At 33.5% G+C, this 24,389-nt stretch overlaps 1 protein-coding gene across 1 annotated transcript; it reads right to left on the bottom strand.

Annotated features, from left to right (window-relative positions):
• Positions 1-1,098: 1,098 nt before the first annotated feature.
• LOC144435331 (monocyte to macrophage differentiation factor-like) lies at positions 1,099-23,237 on the bottom strand. The gene is made up of 7 exons (XM_078123927.1): positions 23,161-23,237; positions 19,154-19,235; positions 14,457-14,614; positions 10,470-10,544; positions 3,426-3,527; positions 2,096-2,165; positions 1,099-1,335 (listed from the first exon to the last, which is right to left on the bottom strand). Exons 1-7 carry the CDS (start codon positions 23,235-23,237, stop codon positions 1,099-1,101), a joined length of 801 nt encoding a protein of 266 aa, XP_077980053.1.
• Positions 23,238-24,389: the final 1,152 nt, after the last annotated feature.

The following is a 24,389-nucleotide window of genomic DNA, read 5'->3' on the forward strand; positions in this document are numbered from 1 at the left end:
GCTCATGTCAAAGTTCACAAAGTTAAAGCTTATCCATTGTAAGTAAGAATATAAGTATTCTCTCATATTCTAAGTAGTCACGGCAGGTTTTTTTTTAGACTTGTACCTTTTTATAAATAGAATATAAGATACATAATGTTGTTCCATCATCACTGGCCAGCTCTAACCGATGTGTGAGGTGCACCATCATGTACCTTACAGACCTCCTTGTACATACCATATCCAAAATGCAGTAAAATAAAAACAACAAAATCTTCTGGCTCCTGTTAATTCATATTTGAATAAAAACAAACAAATGAACAGATTATACTCTATCTTGTATATTTACCGTGTTAAAAATCGCCATGACAACTAGTATAAATCAAATAAATAAATAAATAAATACCATCTGCTAAAAACCATCCAAATATTTTGAAATTAAAATCAAAATTTTTTACGTAAATATAACATTTTGGTTTTTGTGAGGTTGAAATTGTTTTTTGAGGAAAATTACACAGAAAAATAGATGATGCTGTTTTTAGACTCAAGACAGAGAAACAAAAAAAACAGTCTTAATAAGACATGTTATCTAAGAATAAATATTTGTCATAAAATTGACAAATTGATGGAAAAAAAGCTCATTAAGAATATCGGCCCTGGGTCATAATTTGCAGTAAGGACTCACTTTTGTCAGGTACTTTTTATTTGTAATTATCTGATATTGTGTTACCCATTAAATTTAGGAAACTCTTTGACATGTGGTGATCTTTGACACCTCAGCCAGGTCAAAGGTCAGGTAATACTATGACGCTCTAATTGAAAGTGTCACTTTGGGTAAATGTTCTCTGGTCTACAGTGGCATAGTTGTGTGTTTGAAGAATTGATCTGTATCTCGCTGAAGTGAGTCAATACTGCAAATTAATACTATAGAAATTTCAGTTCAAACGTTTCTAAATATCCCTGTAAATTGATCAAGGCAGTTGTTACCTACTTTGACCTTTGACCTTATCATGTGACCTGACATTGCAACATCAAATATGAAGGTATATTCACTGTTGGCTGTGCGTCTTGTGTGGCAGTCAAACACACTAGGTCATTTCAGCTTAAAAACAAAAGACTCTACAACTCTGTAGATTGAGGTGCGAGGGCGCTATTCAGCTGCATGTCTCCTGCTGTTGCAGGTCCCATCAGGTACGTTGAGATGGCATAGAAATGGAAAAAAGCACCAGCTGCGACAAACAAATGCCATATAGCATGGGCAAAGGGAATAACTCCGTCACTTTTGAAGAAGACAACACCCACTATGTAGATAAGACCACCAACGGCTACCTCGTGTATACCATCACCAGACGAACGCTGTTGAGTTGGTTGAAATAACAATATTGTATCATGCAAGAACAATCAATATACATGCATGCATGAAGCAGTTATGAATTATTAGAGAGACAGAGAGAGAGGCATACATATTATCATACATACTTGAGACCGCCCAGGGCGCTTACCCGAGGAATTACGGTAATATGAAATCTACCACTGAATGACGATTTGGATAGAATTTTAACTGATGGTCATAACTTTCATTAAAACATACAAAATCCACTGTCATGCATCAACTATAGAGCCACATCAACAAATTATATTGTCACCAAATCAGAAACACGACTTGCAGAGAGTAAAAGTAAAGGTTATCTTTATAAAATCATATGTTCTTCCGGCCACTAAGTTTTCATTTCCTGACTTTTTATCTCAGTTTCAAGATATTGTGGAATAATATTTATGTTCACAGTCACTCTCCTATCATAAATACTCATTTCTTTAAATGTTGTGTACTGAAAATGTCAAAGAATTTGACAACGAATGTATATTATACAGAAACAACATTATTATTTACATTATTTTTTATAACACATTGTCATGACAACTACAATTATAGCACAAACAGCTGAGAACTAAAATGGGTTTTCATTGTTTCCTTCGTTTGTTTTTGCAAACATGATCAAAAAATGGAAATTAAAAAAAAAATGTAAGACAAACATGGTTAACTTGCTAACATGACATCTTCTACAACTTTTGACGTGATTTTTTATCATTTTAATTTCATTTATTTATTACTCACCATGGACAGCAGAGATACTGACGGACAAATACCAAGCAATAAGTAGAAAACCGTTTCAAGTTTCTTATATCTGAAAAAAAATTGACATAAATAAATAAATGACACAGTGAAAATATGGCAGTCCATAAATGAGTACCATGTAAAAAAATAATTGGCAATATAAAATACCTTAACAAAGTGAAAATATATATATATATATATATATATATATATATATATATATATATATATATATATATATATATATATATATATATATATATATATATATATATATATATATATATATATATATATATATATATATATATATATATATACATGTATACTTTATTGTCATGCTAAATTTACATGAAATTCAATGTACATTGGCAGGGGGAAAGAGAAGAACACACAGAGACTAATTCAACTAATTCAAAATATGGCAGGCCATAAATGAGTACCATGTAAAAAAAATAATTGGCAATCTGAAATACTTCAACAAAGTGAAAATATGGCAGTCCATAAGCAAGTTCCATGTAAAAAATTAAGTATTCTAGCATCTGAAATACCTCAAGAAAGTGAAAATATGGCAGTCTTAAAACAAGTTCCATGTAAAAAATTAAGTATTCTAGCATCTGAAATACCTCAAGAAAGTGAAAATATGGCAGTCTTAAAACAAGTTCTGTGTAAAAAAGAAAGTACTCAGCTATCTAAAATACCTCAACAAACCTCATTTACTTGTTATTGTCATTGTACGACATGCTGTAAATACCAAATGATTAATGACATCATCTGTTTGAATCTCTCTGTCAGTTGAGATAAGGATGGTATTTTTCATTTTTACGTTTCTCATCACCAACTATACATTTCTTCAATCACGAAAAATGACTTTACAAAATGGACTGTTCTATGGCTTGATTAGAAATATATTACAACGTCACTCAGGGTAAGACGATAATCCCATGAATGTGCATGTGGGTGAAAATGATCATTTATTGCTGAAATTCTGGAATTTTCCATCAAACAAAAGATTCATAGTTCCCACTCTACTTGTCATTTCTATGGCATCCAGATTGTTACAAGTAGGATTGGGAATTGATAGCATCACCATATACACACCTACACTTTTTTTTCTCTTAACCAACTGACTGACTGACCAACCAACCAACCGCCCACCCACCCACCCACCCACCCACAAACCAAGCAACCAACCAAGCAACCAACCTACTGACTAACCAAACTGTCAAGAGTGCTATGATGAGAAACATAGGAGTAAAACGAGTTGCCCCAACCTAGTGTCTGGCATGCTATAAAAATCATCTCACAAAGTAAATCACTTAGTACTTACTTCTCATAAAATAAGTAGTTATAGGTAATACCCAAGACAGCAAAAACCCACACCATCCATCTCATGTGAGTGCCTAGAAACCCCATCTCTTTCAAGTAAAGCCTGCAGACAAATAAAATAACATGTGAGTGCCGAAGGAACATAACACTCCTTCGAGTAAAAATGATTGCTGAAGGAACAATATCATACCCCTTCAAGAAAAGCCTAGAGGAATAGAAACAGCATGTGAATGTCACAGAACCCATCTCTTTCAAGTAAAGCCTGCAGGGAAATGAAATAACACATGACGGAGGAACGTAACACCCCTTCAAGTAAAAGCCTAGAGGAATAGAAAATAGCATGCAAGTGCTGAGAAACCTAACAGCCTTCCAAGTGAAGCCTAGAAAGATAAAAACAAGATGTGAATATCAAGGAATTCAAATCCCCTTCAAGAAATGCCTGGAAGCAAAGAAAACATAAAATGTTACAACTTGATTCATCCTTGCATTTATAAAACAATCCAGTCTAAGTTAAAGTACCTTTAAAATAGAGATTTATACTCAGGGGATGAGGAAATTACAACATTTTTGCTTTTTTTTACTGGCAATAATTTTGAAATGCCTGCAGATTGGTTGTGTTTATCATAGCGGTGCTATTTATAATACAGCTGAAAGGGCTTTAGGAATATTTTCACAACAATTGCAAACTGGTGACAGACATCTATCATGTACAGGTCTGTAGAGTTCATCTGGATGTAAAGTCTAACCTTCTTGGCATCAACATCTACCAGTCGTAAACTTTGACATTTACAGCCCTCACTAACACTACTGTAACTTTTTGTTAGATGGGAAATAGCTTGATCATAGAGCCAGGAATCAAACATGGCGGTCAAACAAAGTCAGTTTGGAACAAAAAACAACTATATTTCACTGTCTATCTGTTTACTATTTTTTTCTGTTAAAACATTCTCAGTTGAAAAATACACCAAAAATCTTAACATTAAATGATTTCATCATTCCATGTGACCTGTTCTTTACTTTTTAAAAATTTTCTCAGTTAAGCTTTACTAGTTGATAAGACAAATCCTCAAACTTGGGCTAAATTTTTCCTCTAAAAACACAACAAAGAGCGGTACCGCTATGTATGATTAAGTTTGGAGTGGGTAGTTGTTTTAGTAATCTGGATCTTAAATTATCAAGTGTTACACAGTCCAGCGTTAAACAGTCAGTTACACAGGAACTACAGATCTCACATATTTAATGTTCTGAATACAGTACATATTTGTGAATTCTTGGGTAAAATGTACAATGGTGTTACTAAAATTCAGACTGTTATATGTAGCACGTCATCTGCAATGCCTCTATCAAGGTATTTGTGAAAGTAGGTATATGTACTCATTCCCTGGTATTGATGTATCAGTATAGTGCCTCATCCCCCCCCCCCTCCCCCTCCCTCCCCCTCAACTACCAAGCATCCTTACTTTGTAATACAGGGACCTGGTTTGGCCAAACACAATCCTCAGAAATAGGTAGATGTTTTTGAACCCTAGTAGCATACAATCTACCTGAAATCTGTCTGAATGTATAACCGTATCCTCACCCCCCCCCCCCACCCCCAGCTTCAGTAGTCAAAACCGTCTCATCAAGTTAGGAAAACACTATTATCAAACACCCACCATATCTACTTGAGTACTATGTGGACTCCATTATGATCAATATCTTAGTTGCCATGGTGATACGTCTCCATGTCATTAAAACCAGTGATGAAAATCCTGATTCAGCTTAAATGATATCTTTAGTCACAGATAATTACCTAGTTTTTTTAATATTCCCATTCCAGTTTTTGTCATCCTTTTCTGAATCCAAAATATGATTACCATTTTTTAAGATAAGACTAGAAGCACTTACTTTCAGCAATGTTCAAATATGATATCATATTAATCTATAAATTACACAATAACAATAGTTATCATGAATGATAACTCTTAATGTTTGCTTTCTATCTTAAATATGTAAAGAGAATTATCAATTTTGTGCCATAAATTTTGTAAAAATATATTTCAATCTGAAAATCCTGGTAATATTGATACTACGAGTGATTTCATTTCTTTAGTATTCTGTACAATGGATCAGAATGCTTTCTATACTAAATTCATGAGGCAGTCTCCGGCATATTTTTTTCAATTTCATGAAATGTACATGTCATAGCCTGGAATCCATATCAATGGGGGGTTTTGAATTCGTTCCAGATGGAGAAATCAAAAATTCAAAATCACCTGGATTCTAGGCTATATATGTCATATGTAATTGTTTCATTCTGAACTTTGAACTTTTTTAATAAAAATATCAGTGTTATAAATTTTCTATCTTCAAGAATGATTTACTGTCATCATTTGGTGGGTTTTTTGGTGAATGTTCAATTTTTTTTATATTTACTTCATGCAGTTTATCATTAAAGTGACACAAGCTGAGTTTATAATCTTTTCACTCAAGTGAAAATACTTACATAAAATCTTGGTTAAACTATTCTAGTATAATGTTAATGTCGATGTATGCCTTCTATGATATCACAATTTGTGTTCTGACTTTGCTAGAACTACTGATTGCATAGTACGTAGTTCCTGTACATTTTTGGTACATACAATAAATTATATCATCTGATACATCATTTATAAGTTATATCCTTATACCAGGTTTGAGTTCATTATGTGCAAGTGAAGTGTACATTATTTATACTATGGGTACCTTTTAATGTTCAGAAAAAAATTACATTCCAAAAACATACAAACTCTGTGCTTGTGCCCCTTTAACAGAATTGATGTACATTTTATTGCAATAACCATAGACCCTCCACCATTGAGGGTCTATGCAATAACTGATCAAAGTTATGAAACTACTGAGTTTATTTGATATGTAGAGTGCTGCACTGTGACTCAAGGCTGGCCAATACAAACAAACTCAAAGAGTGGCGATGGCAAATTGCCCATTGCCCCCCCCCCCCCCCCCCCCGACCTGTTCCCCCACTTTTTGCCCCATGTAGTAGATTACAAAAGTGGATGATGGCAGTGCCTTTCAGTTAGTTGTGTGGATATTATCACACTATAGCCAAGATTATTAAACAACAACAAAAATATGTAAAATATTGAATTCAAATTTTAGTTGAACGTTTTTTAAAATAAAAATTAAAGATGTGTAAAAATATGGAATTCAAATTTTAGTAATTTATGAACAGCATCTTACTTTTAAGCTCACACTGCTATTCTTCAGTTTTTATGGACAAGAATTATTGTAAGTCTGCCGAGGAGGATTTCTAATTTATTAAATATTTAGTCTATATATATATATATATAAAGGTTGCCAAGGAATACCTATTGTTCTCAGTAAATTTTTGGTAAAATTGTACATAATTTTTTCAAGAGGTAATAATTAGCATATTTTGACCATATTAAAGATATTCTCCAATGTAGTTAAAAGATCATATACAGGAAATGAAAGAGTTCGACATACTATAATTTATTATCATTGGTATAGGAGAATTGTATTCAATTGATGAGTATGTATAATAATATAATTCACAAAGCCGCAGGTGTCTGTACAATTAATACACAAGATTTACGGTTGGCCAAACACAGACTATAATGAAAATTTACACACAACTATAACGTTATATATAGTAATTTTAGATGTGTGATGTATGGAGGGTTGGCGTCAATGAGTGTATCCAACCATAGTGCTATGGCATTCTGTCATTCTGGGGTTTAAGTGTCATATGAGTGTATCCAACCATGGTGCTACAGCATTCTGTCATTCCAGGGTTAGTGTGACTGTAATATGAGTGTATTCAACCATGGTGCTATGGCATTCTGTCATGGGGGGGGGGGGGGGGGGGGGGGGAGGTTAAGTGTCATAAGAGTGTATCCAGCCATACTATGGCATTCTGTCATTTTGGGGGTGGGGGGGGGGGGTTTAAGTGTCGTATGAGTGTATCCAACCATACTATGGCATTCTTTCATTCCTGGGCTATTGTCATATGAGTGTATCCAACCGTGGTGCTATGGCATTCTGTCATTCCGGGGTTAATGTCATATGAGTGTATCGTGTATCCAACCATACTATGGCATTCTGTCATTCCGGGGTTAGTGTCATATGAGTGTATCCAACCATGGTGCTATGGCATTCTGTCATTCCGGGGTTAATGTCATATGAGTGTATCGTGTATCCAACCATACTGCGGCATTCTGTCATTCCTGGGCTATTGTCATATGAGTGTATCCAACCGTGGTGCTATGGCATTCTGTCATTCCGGGGTTAATGTCATATGAGTGTATCGTGTATCCAACCATACTATGGCATTCTGTCATTCCTGGGCTATTGTCATATGAGTGTATCCAACCATGGTGCTATGGCATTCTGTCATTCCGGGGTTAATGTCATATGAGTGTATCGTGTATCCAACCATACTGCGGCATTCTGTCATTCTGTTATGTTATTATAAAGTGTCAATTGAAGATATTCACAGCTGTTGGTCATACTATGCTAGGAGTCAGTAAACCCTAAAGTATTGTAGTATGGTATCTAAAGCTGTCGTAAAGCTCCATGGAATGACATGTAGACATGTCAGTGGAATGGATCCTGGATTCCATACTATACTGATTGAAGACCCACGATTCAATCCCTGGGTTTCTTATCAGTGCTAATCTTATTTGTAACTATACAGATATAGATCATTCACAGGACCAAATTTCAATACTTTCACTGCACGATAAAATAACATTTTCTTGGAGTCATACTCATCATGATGCTGCTCTTCTGGAAACCTCACTATTAGCCTAAAGTCAAGTCATGTGGGAATTTTGGTTAACGTCCTATCTCATTAACATGAGGCTTAGAGTACCTCTCTGTGAACACTGCTGGACATCTCTGAAAACCTTCCTGAAACTACTTTCCAGTAATTCATCTCTTTAAAATGGCCACATAGATGAGGATGGATATTTATTTTGAATATTTGATTTTTTTTAAGCTACAAAATGTGTAAACAAGTTTGTTATTGTAAGTACAATAACAAACATTTTACACACTTTTTAATGTTTGCAATTTATTGAATTACAAACAGGGACTTGGCATATATTGTTTCATGTTGATTTTTGAAGTAGGGAGCCATGGTAAAATAGTTTTATAAATTAAAAATTAAAAAAAAAATAGTACTCGAGGCCGCATCCATATGGTCACTTTGATATACGTTTCTCCTTATTTTGTGCTTATCAAATTTTTTAATATTTACTCCAAGATTAATTATGTGTCTTTGAAAAAATCCATAATCATATCTGTCCATAGGTTATTACTCAATAATTTTAACTGTCTAAAATGATTAATTTTCTATAGTTTATTTCCTAAGTTTTTCAGTTACTAAGAAACTTGTTTATGTTTTTTTTCATACTCAATATACTAGACTACAAAATTGAATAAACGAAACATATTTTATGTTATCTCTTTTATAATCTGGGGTCAGGGGTCAGAGGTCAGAGGTCAGAGGTCAGTAAGCCATAGGCAATGAAACCCTGCGGTGTCATATTTTCATGAAAATATTGGACATTTTGATCACTTTTTTTTATACATGTATGAATATGAATAATGCTAGGATTTCAGTCCAAAATTAAATAAAAATTTGACAAAAATTTACAGAAAAGTATGAATTTGTCTGAAAAAAATTGATGGGGAAAGTGGTCAGGAAGAGAACAACATGTCATGATGAAAAGAAACATGACATCACTAGTAAGTATAAAATAAAAGACACACAGACAGAAATGGTCAATATATTATGTGTATAACAGAATGACTCATTTTTGATATTTTTCATTCTTGATATTTTTTCATCAAATCTTTACTTGGATTTGAATTTATACATAAATGTGACCTATCTGTGAATTAATGACGAGTCAATTTGTTCAAATAACAATATCAGTGCTAGACTACAGGATATGTCATATTATTCCAGCCCTCATTGGTTTGTGTTTTCTTGGGTGGGTGCTGGCTGATAGGGTAGCATGGCACATACTACAGACTATATCAATGCATGCCATGATCATACATACATATACAAGACATTACACCTCTCCCCATGGAGAAGTTTGAATCAGTTCGAAATAAAAATTTTAATACAATTTAAAAATCGGTTCTCCTAGTCCCCACATGTAGTTGAATTGGTTCAAAACCCCATAAGGGGTGTAAATCTCTGCAAAAAGCAAAAGTGAATCAATTCAAATCCACTGCTCAGTTTTCTTATGGGGACATGTTAACCAGTTTCTAAGTCAATTCAGTTGCAATCGGTTTTGAATCAATTCAGGTGGGGACAGGGAAATTATATTCAATGTAATTCATTTGTAATTAACATATAATTACAGTCTGATCCAACCACTGTCAAATATTAATATTTCAAATGTACACCAAGTCTTCTTGATATGGAAGACAAATAGCTAGAATCCAGTGATGTAGGGGATTTTTTACTCACACCATTAAGCTACCACACCTGGCATTTTGTCAGCAGCCATTTACTTTAATGGAGCTACGGGTTGAAAAAGGGAGTAAAGTCTTATTGCTTTTTAATTCTCCACTGTGAAATGATGTCATTAGCATCGCCATGTAATTAGAACCAATTCGGAGAACCAGAAAAACCAGAAAGAACCAGAAAGAACCAGAACATCCCAAATTCTGACCGTGATTCTGGCCTTTACTGGAAATGATGTCAATAGTGCCACCAAGCAATTAGAACCTATCTCAGTAGATAGGATCAGCTAATCACACAGGATAGATTTCATGATAGACATAGACATACGATCTAAGTGGGGTTGGATGTTGCTGTGCAAAATCGTAATGAAATTCTATGTTTGAATACGAACGTCAATATAGCAAAAGGCCAGGTGTGGAAGGGATGGTGAGGGTAAAAATATCCACAGGACTGGATTCTACGCTATATGAAGATGTAAATGGGAGTTACACTTCTTGGCAATTGCTTTTACTAAAAGTTTTGTAAATAAAATATAAATGAGTTTAAAATATTCCATCTTACCATGGTGTGTAGGAGGCAGCAATAAATAAATAAATGATAGCCCTGTCACCAACATGGAAGAAGAAAAACAGATTTCTGGAAAAAAAAAGAGAATAAAAATAATTAATACGATTAGTATGTACATCCGGATTGGTACATATTGACAACATATGGGTTTTGTTGACTAAGGTTATTTGGCAAATTACCTACTATGGTGCAGTAGATACCTTTGGAATTTGTGTCAAACACATTGCGGAGATTCACAAATTTATATTTGGGTCATACGAACATAATTACTGTATGCTGTATAGGTATTGATGTATTGCAATGGTGTGATGCTGGTATGGATAAAAAAACAGCCGATGTTGCATTTTACATGATCTCCACATTCTCGCAAGCCAGAGTACACATTTCTGCTGAATCAGCGAAATATGTACCTCTTGGCGATGTATCTTGGAGAGTGTTGTAAAAGGTGTACGATAATGGTTCTCTGTTATTTTGTAGCTTGTATTGACTTGGAAAATGTATCTTTTATTGTATAGGTATTACAATAACAGTCACAAGTATAGATTTCACATGTCAAATCAGATATTGTATTATGTATGGTCTATATTTGTAACTCTTACTGACTGCAAAATAGAGATTTTATATCGTGTAATATATACATGATGTACAGCAGCCCTCTGATGTCAGTATGGATTTCTGATCAAATATTGAATTTTATAATTTGGTCTACATTTGTATTTCTTATTGAATAAGAAAATGTAGATTTTATCAATATAATGTATAGGTATTACAATAAATGTACTAGGTCGCAGGGAGGTGAGTATGGATTCCTGATGACAAAAAAAACATCGTATATTGAAATGTAGCTGTTCTATTTTATGGGTGTAACTCTTATTTACTAGGAAAGGTCTGGTATTATGTATGGTACAGATGTGCTGTTGCAGTTGTACCATCCTTTTCTCTTCTGTCCTCCACTGTCTGTGGCCTGGCTGACACAATTTTGCTTCGTAAATGGTTTACATGAACGAAGCCTGCAGCTGCTAAAGATCCTACTGTCAATAATATGGCTTACAGCATCTATCATTTAGTACAAAGTGCGTCTTTGTTTGATGGCTAGAGTTTTGGTTATGTTGAAAATCCCAGTTTGTATTTAAGCATTCTAAATTTGTCCTGTCTTTTTAATCTCTGACAAGTCTCCTGGGAGAAGTGGATAAAATAAGATGTATGGTTTGGATGGTAAATCGTGTCAGGACAAGCTGTCACAATGTGCCACAACAATCTAAATAATAATGAATAGGTATTCAGTTTTTGATATAGCTACACTCTGACAGGTAAACTGTAACACTGTATAGAAATCAACAATAAAAGACAAAGTGGCTACATTGTTTCAAAGCTATACTTTGTTGCAACATTTTGAATACAGCTAACCCATTAAAAAAATCCATTATTAATTGAGACTCATTTTTTGTTCATTAATCCCTACATTACAATTTATACTACAGTACTTTATTTTTTCAGGATTTTTCCCTTCACCACTTCCTATATATAAATACATACAAATTTTGTTCTTTTTTTATTTCGAAATACTTTTATATTTTGTATATATACAAGTAGAAACATAAATAGCGCCAATGGAATTGTAGCACAACTGTGCAGTTTGTTATTTTCAGTCTTTTAATGATTTCAAGCTAAAATACTGATTTCAATTTGGTCAAAATTAATTTGCAAAGACTTTGACAATATCCACATCAGAATATTTATATTTCTAGATTTGATGTATTCATGGTTTTATATCTGTGCTTTAATTATTATTTGTTTCATTACATATTTGGCCTAACAAAAAAAATTGTGTGGTTCCGGTTACACCCAATTTTAGAATAAGTGAGGTAGGTTGATTTTTTATTATATTATTTTTTTATGTGTAAGTGTCTAGTTCAGGTTTTCCATTGTTTCCCAAATGGTCTCTGTGTTATTTATTTCTTCCTATCAGATATACAGCCATTACAGATTGGAAGAACAGTTTTATATTGACTTTTTAAGTTGATGTCAGTTTCCACATCCACTATTTCTCATGAGACTTCCCAATTTTTGCAATTCTATAATTTTTTTCTTGAAAAATTGAAGAAAAAATTTTTTAGGGTCGGTAGTTAAAAACTAGGTGGGGTCAGGTAACTAGCCTTTAGGCCTTTCATTCATAGAACCTTATGCCAAAACTATACCTTCTATGGTTATATGTATGAAAGGTAAAGAATAACAGAAATTTTATATTGAAATTATCATTTTTATGCATACAGTAATCAGCATGAATTTTCCTTGTGTGTGTGGTTTTTTTTTTTAAAAAGTGCAATATAATTACACTTAGATGTTATTCCCAAATATGTTTCTTCATTCAGCCAAGGAAAATGTAAGTGACCTAAGGAGCCTTTGTCACTATGAGTCCCTAGACATAAAACCTCAATTAAACTTTTTTATTGAGACTGTCGACAGTCGTTCATGCCTGTTTTGCTACGTTTTGCCTAAAACTAAAGTCGTCGCCTTGCTCCGATCCGGAGCAATACTATAACCGCGTACTGATTGAACAGTGAGTGCCTCTGCACTCACAGTTCGCGCCTTCGACACTCGCAGTTCCTATCAGTACGCATTAGCATTCAGTGCTACGGAGTGAGGCGACGACTTTGTTTAAGATGAAACGTAGCAAAAAAGGCACGAACGACTGTCGACAGTCTATATTTTAATATGTCAATGTAGCAGTCAATAATACTAATAATCATCTTCTGGTACTCTTAGCACAATTTATGGCATAGCCATAGCAGTATTTTTCTAAATCACTTTAGTACGCAATATCAAGTTGTCAAATGACATTTTTGTATACAAATCTTGTGTTCTGCCAATAGCAAGTGATGGTGAGGTAACTTTTTCAGTAAATAAAATACTACCTGCCAGGTCATTTTTAATGTGTCATACAACTTACCCCAAAATGTTCAAAACTCAGTTTATGCCCCTTTAATGACAACCAAGACAGTAATGAATCAATTCATTCCAACATGTGGGTATCCATGCAACCACAACTGTAGTTTTCAATGAGCTTTGTTTTGTTTTGTTTTGTTGAGGAAACTAGGTCTTGTTTTATTGTGTATCCCATTGTGATTCCTTCAATCTGGATACAACTGCCCTCAGAGTCTTTGTTGCTATATTTATTGTTAGAATTTTACAAGGTCAAAAGCCATTAGCTATCCCAACTTAGATTCACTTAGTAGAAAAGGATTACCGGGGTACCAAATGATATAGCCGATTGCCGACGGCATATAAAACAATCTCTGTTACAAGTCATTGCTTAACTTTCTGTTTCATGGGATGAGTTTGTCACTTCAAATCAAACACAGACAAGATTGGTATAATGGTACCTCCAGGTGGAATCTTGGAGTAGTACAAACCCCAGGCCAAAAAAACACACTATTTCTTGTATTATTGTTAATCAACAAAGATGTCATTCAATTTGACCCTGCAGAAAAAACTAAGCTTTTGTTAGGTGTTCTTTGTTGCCTCCTGCTATAACACTACATCAACGAGGGCTGGACTAGATTTTTTTGAAAATTAGTTTGTTGGACTAACATAACTTATCTGGTATGAATAGGGCTAGCCTAAAGACTTGACTACCTGGATCAACATGGAGAGTTTCAAACCCTGATATACTTTTCGTGAGGGAACATAAAAAAGTTGCTAAATATTGAATATAATGACTTAATTTCTGTCTTTAATATCTCCATGGCTACCAAAGTATTAGTGCAAAATTTCTAACACCATTTAAACATCATCATCGTTTGAAACTCTTCCAAGTTCAGTTTAAAGCTACTTTTGATCAAGAAGGGTAGTAACCATGGAAACAGACTGTTTTGATTCTAATTGTGGAAAAATTCTAAGACTTGTGCTTACAAGTATTGAAACTATCTAATCATGGAAATTAAAGAAATATACAGTTTCATGCAGTATGCATCGACTTACTTGAGTTTGCCGCTCCATGCCAAGGTGTGGAAAGTTGTTGAGACAGTGAAGAGAGATACAAGTGCTGAGCAGTATACCAATGCACTGAATTGCTGATGATAGCTGTAGGCTTGCTGTATCATTACAAGGCCAGCTATGATGCTAGGAACAATCCATAACTGGAGGAAAGGAAGAACAAACATTTTAATCAACCGTGTTTAGATGTATTCTCCATGCTTCAATGACTATCAAGAATAAACTAAATGTTATTATATACAATTAATCATTTTTTTTCTGACAAGCAAACATGCAGGACACTTTTCACTGCATCTTCAATGAAATTTTTTTTTTCAAATGGTTTTCACTGAATGTGAGTTTTATGGTCCTTTCAACCATACCAAACACAAAAAATACCCAATAATTATTGTGTGTGGTGAGAGGGGAAGGGGGGGGGGGGGGGGTATGGGAAAAGCATTTTTTATAGAAATTAAATTTTGACAGTTATACATAGAAGTGATATGCCCATTTATGTATTTTGTTTTTTATATTCTTATTTCAAATTATTATAAGAGACATATTTTATTATAAAATTTATGGTGGGTGATCAGGTATGCAATATATATAACATATCAAAACACTACAAATATCTTGACCCCCTAGGTCACTGTAATTTTGTCAATAAATGATGGTATGCTATAAATGTACATCTGGAACTTCAATATCATATCATATTTAGCCCACAGACTTGTCTTTGGTTTTCGAATCTAGAGATCATTTCCAACATGGAGGGTTCCTAGATTTGAAATTCATCATAAATCTCTGGGCTATGTCTTAGTACAAGCATATTATGTCAAACTGTCCATGTGTATACAAGATGGTTGAAATGTTTTATACATATTTCTACCTTCAAAATTAAACTATTTGCTATCATGGGATTTTTTATCCACTTGTATATAACAGTTTTTTTATTGAAGAATCTGGAGACAAGACTTGTCATGTTTAACCAAGATAGTATAAACAACGCTCTTTTGAAAGTACACTAACCCTTATGATTAATATCAGTAAATTTCAGAGTTCAAGTACACATTGGTATGGTATTAGTATGTGTACTTGAACTCTGAAACCACTGCAGCAATAAATAATTTACAACATATTGTGAACTCAGAAATTCACACCATATTGTAAGGTTTGACTTCAATATAATGACAATGTCACCATTAAATTATACACAGCACAGAAATAGAAAAAAAAGCTTCAACGTTTTATTTTTTGTTTGTTTGAGTACAAGTAAGTGAAATTAGATATAGAGTTCCCTATCTGATTAAAATCTGTTACTTCTTACAGTTATTGTTTTTTTGTTCTTTTTTGTTCTGCAAGTAAGTGCCTTTACATCTGATACAATACTATAGGAATTAATGTTCAAATCTGACACGAACATCTCACAGTTAACACCCCAGGATTGAAGTTGAAAACAAACAAACCCACCAACACAATAACAATAATAATAATAATAATGTGTATTCACCAATATGATAAAAATTAATCTTAAAATATATACATATACAGAATATATGACAAGAGGGATCAAGAAATAGCAAAGCTAGTCAAACTTGTATCCCGTAGTGACTATAACAAACATACTAGTACTTGGAGGTGTACATATACAACATTACAAATTGCCATAGGAACTATCAAAAATAAAAACCATTTAAATAAAACATCATTGTCTGTGCTCTGCATACCAGGTACTGTATACATAATTTTCAGTGTAAGGCACATTCTCATTGGTTGAGTGGGTTACTCAACACGCCGGATTTGAAAGTAAACTTCTATGGTATTGTGTCAGACGTGGGAAGAGAGCACTCACTTTCAGAACAACAAAATTGAAAACAAACAACAATAAATAAAGGACATAGAAGTAAATAAAGAAATTGTGACGTTTTCACCATATCAGTTTTGAATCTGATTGTAGAATGCCTCGATTCAGAAGTATTAATAATTGTCCAACAACAATCTGATTAAAAATCTAATGTAGGAGTTGGCTGAAGGAAGAAAAATATTGGGAAATAATATCTAATTGAAATGTTTTTGATAACAGCTGTCATTTAAAAATGTAACTGAGTGGTAAAGAAATAGACATACCATTATATGATATGTAAATTTCATAAAGACCCCTGATTTGGGCCGAGAGCTAACCTACCTCCTGTAGACGTCAAGAACTATCGCTACTTACACTATTCCACTATCCTAACTGACATTTTTATTTTTTGAATTTACTCTCTGTTCGATAGAATGGAAGCCAAAATTCCAAAATTCAAAATGTCAGTTTGGATAGCGGAATAGTGTAGCGATACTGAGTTGTTCGCAAGTCTACAGGTAGGCTAGCTGAGATCATTAATGCTTGTAAATCAACAATATTCAAAGTGTACTCAGCTTTCTGAAGATATCATCATCTCATTAGCCTCTAGATTAAAAGTGTTTATGATTTGTCAGACCATTCAAACTATTCTAAGCTCATCATAATGGCGTGAATGCACCTCATATCAAACACAGTCCCACACACGAATACCACAACTAGTGTATGTATGTCTGTTGCATATAAATACCATCCATTCTAGTCTTACATACATACTGATAGTAACAGCATAACTATCATACACTCACAGTGATAAAACTGTCAGAACCATTGCTATAAATTTCATACACAAATCACCTATAATTAGTGATTGTTTGCTTGTTTTGGCAATCTGAAAGTGTGCAATACTGCACTGGATGGAAATACTTCATCTGACCCCTGTGACCTCTGTGACCCTTGAACTTATTTTTGTACTTTCCAGAGTTTAGAATACGTATTAAACAGCTGTTATTTGTATCTTTTTATTGGACAACTACAATCCTACCATTGGCTGCATTATTCTTGGCTTATGTTAGAAAGTGGTTTAAGCTTTATGGCATGTGGGTTACATTTTTTCATTGTCACTCTGCATATTTTCAGTTAACTCTAAGTAGGTGTCTGTGCTTATAAGTTATAGTCGTATCGTCTTGCCCAAATTGATGCTGTTTTTCTGATGTTGCTTTCAATAAAATCAGTGTCATATATATTTTACGAAATTTCAATGTTTTTGACACCTATAAGTTCACAGAACCAATCCGACGGGACTTACAGTATGGAAAAATAACGTAAGGAAAAAAATTCCCTCCAAGGACGCATGTTAGACTATACTTGTAGTCTGGAATCCAATGGATACTCATTTTATGAACAGTGAACATTTTTCCATACCCTGTAGACAATAACATCACGTATTCCAGTCTAAACTGAAGGTTGCAGAGGAATGGGAAAATTGATTGGGGACAAATTAATCATGACTAAAATTCCTGGCTTCAATATGGTTTGCACATGGCAGACTGAGAGCAATGCTTATAAAGTCACTCCAACAATATTTTCATGTAATATTATATTACATTGAGGACAAATAACATAGTAAATTTAATGATGTATAGGGGAGAGTTTATACAGCAGTAAAAACGGAGGCCAAGATGGGACAACAACTACATCATGGAATGTGTGTCAACTTTGTGTTTTCTTTTTAGTATCAAATGTGTTATTTTTTTCATAATTAGTAGATTGTTTGCTTTTCAAAACATGGCCTGCAATTGTTCATTATTTTAATGTACAACATATTTGTCATGTCGTTATCTGCTATGTATTTTGTTAGCACAAAATCCGATTTCAAATTAAAAGTTACATAAACTGTATAATTCAAATCCTCTGCAACCCCGTTTACCTGTCACTTTTGGTCACCATGGTAACACTATAGCAACAGACTGATGCTAATTTAAGGAAGGAATACTCGTTTCCTAACATACTTGGAGAGATATGGAGAGAGATTTGCTTCCCAAATATGTTTTGAGTGCAGGTAAGAATTTTCAATCATATGAACCTTGCATGAGTTGATGGACATTCATGCTTGCAGTGTCTATGGTATTACAACTGGTAACACTGGAGTTAAGCACTTTCTCTATGTGCTATACTCATTTATAGCACTCATATCAGTATACTGTTTCAATTGGTTTATTTAGAAGCCTAACATGTGGTCTTTCTAATGTGGTCAATTAGCAAATGAAACAGTATACTTTTACACTTGATATGAATGCTATAAACGATTGTGGTACATACAGAAAATTCTTTACTTTGGTTTTATGGGTTGTAAATGCTCTTAGATTGTTAACTTTCACCAGGGCTGGTTACCATGGTTACTATAGATTATATTGTACAACACAGATCAATGACATCACATCAGTCAATATACAACTGCCATCATCAGACTGTGGACAAATGGAACCTGTTACAAACAGGGAAAATAAACAAATAAATTGGATTAATAACACTTAGCTCAGCATTTTGAAACATGAGAGACTTGTATTACACACTATTGTTTGATAAGAACAGCCTCTTTATGTGTACATGAAATGCAAAAGGAACTGGAAATTTGTTTATGAAAGTGAACTATTATGTAAAGTGGCCATAAATCTGTTCTTATCAAATGATGGAATGTAATACAAGTCTCTGTACTTCCAACATGCTGAGCCAAGTGTTATTAATCCAATTCAATTGTTTACTTAAACTCTGTTTGTAACAGGTTCCTTTTTGTCCACGGTTGTCTGATGTCAGCAGCTGTAGTTGTCAATCTTAGTATTAGATGAACACTTATACCTACCCCATGAGTGATGCAGTTTGCAAAGTGTTCAAGACGAGTTGGTTTATATGGACTATTACCCTTAGCACGGTGATTCATAAACCTGCCAAAATTAAGAAAAGAAAAGAAATTAGAAAAAAAAATTATAGAAAAATATCAATACCATCAACTCATCATGATCATTCTGTTTGCATTTCAAAATAACACTTTCTGAAGAACATAATATTGGGTTATTTTGTCTTTATATTTAATTTTGTGCTTTTCTTTCTTTCCTTATTTTCTTGTCATAGATTATACACTGACAAAATAGTTTCACACAAATGACATTCACATCTTGTTATATATTCAAGCTCAGTTTTTCATTTCTAAGCTATGTATGCTTTGTAAAAGAAATCACTGACTAAAAAAATTATTTTTCTTATTTTGCTGAAAACAAAGACAAGGAAACAAATACTAACTAAAGTAGATGTCATCTTTAAATATACACACTATACACTACACTTTGTATTTTATTTTTTAAAAATTAGTCTTTAGGAACAAGTAAAAGACTGTAAAATGGAATAATGATCTCATGTTCAAAATGTCTAGGTTTATTACTGTCATGGTTAACCTAGAGACTAGTTGTCAGTCTTTAGGCTGATCTTCAGATTTGAAAGCTAAAAACTAGTCTATAGGCTGGGAACGATCTTCAGATTTGAAAGCTAAAAATTAGTCTATAGGCTGGGAATGATCTTCAGATTTGAAAGCTGAAAACTAGTCTATAGGCTGGGAATGATCTTCAGATTTGAAAGCTAAAAACTAGTCTATAGGCTGGGAATGATCTTCAGATTTGAAAGCCAATGACTATAGTCTCTGGGCTGATCTTCACATTTGAAAGCCAACAACTACTGGTAAGTATCTAAGCTGATCTTCACATTTGAAAGGCAAGGACTAGTTGGAAATGATCTTTTGTACTACATGTGAAACCTAATTGACTGCCATAGTATCTATATAAGTTATAAGCCAGACTGCTTTTCAACACCTTGACTAGATTTCCAAAGCTATACTTGTATGACTATATGTACTATGAACTTTGACCATTGTTGTAATCAAAAAATACAACAACAAAAAAGACACAAAAATAACTGGATGATTAGTTACAATCTGTTTACAATGACATAACTCATAAACCAAGATAAAAAATATGTAAGGTTTCAATCACGGATCACCTGACATCACTTACTTTTATTAAACAACCCTCAACTGTACACAAGAATCTTTGTCAAAGTTTGACAAGTCCAAAGTAATACATGGCACTGAAAATTTGGAAAAACTATCTTTATATTAAGATTTACAGAAATTTCAGTTTTAGTTGTAGGTTGAAGTCTTGAATGAAAGATATAAATCTAAAAGTTTTGTTTTGTTTAAATAAACTAACTGATAAGAGTTAATCAGTTAATTTCAATGCAAATAAATGGTTATTGATGGGTTGATTGCATTTTCCCAATCTGTAGGTTTGTTTTGAAATTTAACAGACCTCCATACATCAAAGTGTGCAGATAGCAGAGAAGGAACTTTAATGATTGAAGTATACATACAATGTAGCAGTCACCCATAACTAATGGTCTACAAAATCATAAAATGTTATGACTTTTGCTACATTACAGGTACTTACTACAATTAAAGCTAGCTTTTAGTTGGGGGGACTGATATACACAGATGTTCTCATTGCTAATGAATACATTAGCCTGGAAACCATGTGGATGGGAGTTTTGAATATGTTATTTCCTTAAAACTCTGCGGATGGGAGTTTTGAATTCATTATTTCCCCAAATTCAAAATCCCAACCGGGGTTAATCACCTGTATTCTAGGCTATGAATATATATATACCTAAATCAAGAAGCATTGATACACATCATTAACATAATAGCTTTGTTCTCAGTATCAACAGTTGCCACTTTAGTTTGTAAAGCTGTATTAGCTGTAACTCGGGAACTATTTTTTGGATTAGCCAACCCACAATTTATATTCACTGAAAATTGTTAAAAATATCAATAATGAGACATTGTACATGTCAGCTAGAGGTCTCTCTTATCTAGAAGTAGTACGTTGAAATCATGCACGGTGTAAAATATTGCGACAAAATCAAAATGTTCCAGTTATAGCTAGCACAGCTTTAAGCAACCAAACTAAAACAGATTCTACTAAAGAATTTGCCTCTGTTGTGTGCTAAAAATTTCTTTAGAAAACAATAAATGTTCAAATGTTCTGTTGTACTTTAACCGTCAAATTCACGTGCACCTTTTACTTTATAACAGTATATAATCATTGTGGAAAAATTTCTACTTCAGTAAAAATAAACATATTGATTTGATATATTTGTTAAAAAAGATCTGCCAAAAAAATCCCTGAAAACTAAGAATTCTGTGTTGCTTAGACTAGACTAATTATTTTGATGATAATGGTGTTATTCTGAAAACAAAAGAAAGGTTATTTCACAGACTTGGCACGGTTTCAGGTCGCCATTAAACAAAACAATACAAAGTTTAGTTATACTATAGTCCCTAGAGTGACAGGGGCTATGGTCGCACACTTGAGTTATGCATACCAAATCAAAGTCAAGAATACGGTAATACAGAAAAACAAAGAGAGAAAACGGATTATCACTTTAAATTTACCATGCAGGAGTTCAAACCTGAAGTGATATGATGGTGTCTGAGGATGACAACATTCATATGCGGAGGTCTGAGATGTAGAAAGAAAGAAAAAGGAGAAAAGATCCAGAGAGATTGAAAAATAAAAGAGAGGTAATTAAACAAAAGGGTAACTTATCAAGGGGTGCACAGAATAAATGTGAAAGGAAGAAACAAACAAATGATAACAAGAATTAAAAAGATTAGATAAATGTAGTCCAGAAGAGAATTGATAAAATATTCCTACTCTCCCCTCTTGATTCTGAGATGGACTACATTTCGAATCACCCTCCTGAGTTCCATGATTTGTGCGTTGATTATAACACTGCCAAGACAATTAACTCAGCTATCAATACTCTTACTTGTACATAGTTACCAACCCTATGAAACCATTCAACAGCCTGACCCATTTGACCTTTAACCTACATTACACAATAGATCACTCCCGGAAGGGGGCAGGTATACAAATGTGATTTCTGATCATTTGAAGTACTATAATTAGTTAACAGTTGTCATGGCATTATTCTGACTTCTGTGAATTGAGTTTGACATTTGTGACGTCAGTGTGATGAGGAATATTCTCTGAATATAGTTAATCAATACTGAACGGATTGATATTAAAACATTTCAACACTGGAAGGCATCCAAGTGCACCCAACCAATATATTATTTCCTGCTTTCACTTAAAGTGAATAAAAAGTTCTGAAAATTGTTCAACTATATCTTTCATATATATATATATTTTTGATGTCCTTGAAATCAAAATAGAATTTTAGTTTTCTGAGGTGTCATATTTTAATAAATCAATCATTCATGAAATCTATACATACCAGTACACTCTTCAGAGTGTCTCAAATTCCTGCAAAATGTATCCTGTTTTCACTGCACTGAAATTTGATTTTGTACTCACTGTTCAAAAACGAAGGATTATCAGGCACTAAAGGCATGACAATTCTTTGTATTGCAAAACAACCATTGAAAAATATACAATGAAAGTTCCTCCCTATAGAGTCTTGCATAATTGTGTGTGCGTATTTTTTTCAATGGAAAATATGTTCCTCAATGGTATACTCCACATAATTTTCTGATATGTTCCCACTTCACATAAGTACTTCAGCTTATCAATACATAGTACCTTAGTACCTCAACCTGCCTATCTCAATTATGTTCTAGTTCTTGAACTATGCTACAACAGACAGTCTGTCACAGTTCAACTATCAGTGATACACTAGTGCTCATCGGTAGAATATTGTAAAAAAAATCATAACGGAAAACAAAAGAAAAGTAGAGAGAGAAAATTGACTTAAATAGCAAATTTTGTTGCCTACAGAATAACTACTTATATTGTATAATACCTGTTTCGGATCTTCTCACATATATTCCAGAGAATAAAACCTGAGTACTCGGACTGCGAAGGATTCATATAGCACATTGTAGCTGCATAAATGTTACCGTATCAGTGAGACTGTACATTAACACAACAACCTTTCAGCCTGACTGGGTTCAAAGGTCAACCAAGACTTATGGGTAATTTCTTTCATGTTTGAGTATCACCATGAAAACCATGTAATCACATGCGCCAGCATGTGATATATTCATTTTTTATCATCAATTTTTGAATCGCTGATAAAATGTATAGATGAATATCATGGAAGGATCACTGTTGGCGCTTCTATACTCCAACTGAAAAAAATAACTACAGAAAATCACTTAATTAAATCTATGGATCTAATTACTTAACAGCTGATTGTGAAACAATAGATCTTGATTAGTTACAATTAGTTGTAACAAAAAAAAAAGATGACAATGTGATTACCTATCTGTCATGATTCTTTGAATTGTGGCTTCATTTGTTCCCTGCAGTCTGTTCACAGTCCTAAACATTAACAACTATAAATATTTGAATGCTTTGTATGGGTTTCTGTTAACAAAAGCTTTACTCATGATGCAAACACCTGTTGGTGCCTTTTCCATGAGACTCATTTGAATATTGATTATGTAATGCATGAAAGGAACCAGACTTGTTGTGTTGTTCTTTTGTTTGTATGATGTTGACTCAGCCTCAAATATCAAACAATGGGAATTCATTCCAATCCATATTCGGCAAAAAAATAATGAAAAAAAAAATGTCTTTATTTTCATAAATTTGATAAGGCTTGTTTTTTTCTATCAATTTTGTCAATATCAAGAATGAATCATCAAGCAAGTTTTACCTATTTTCTGACGGACATGTCAAATGGTTACCATAGAAACAAATCATATCATAGACTTTACACCATTATCTTATTGGTGACATAATGTTGAAAGTTGAATAGTACAAATATCAACATTTTAAAAATATTTTCTGAAAAATTTAGCACTGCACTTGTAGCCTGAGTATTATTTTTTCATTTTCACTGAAATTTTTTATAATACCAATAATTAGACACTGTAAATGTTAATTAGGGCTTAATATTATCCATAAGTAGTACAGGAACAGGTTGAAATCTTGATGGCACTGGGGTGCTGATTTTTGGGTGCGGACCCAAAAAATCGACCTGACTGCATTTATCGCACCTTATATTGTGTATGTTTCCACAAATAT

The sequence above is a fragment of the Glandiceps talaboti genome, chromosome 5, assembly GCF_964340395.1.
Source record: "Glandiceps talaboti chromosome 5, keGlaTala1.1, whole genome shotgun sequence".
NCBI classification, from domain to species: Eukaryota; Metazoa; Hemichordata; class Enteropneusta; family Spengelidae; genus Glandiceps; species Glandiceps talaboti.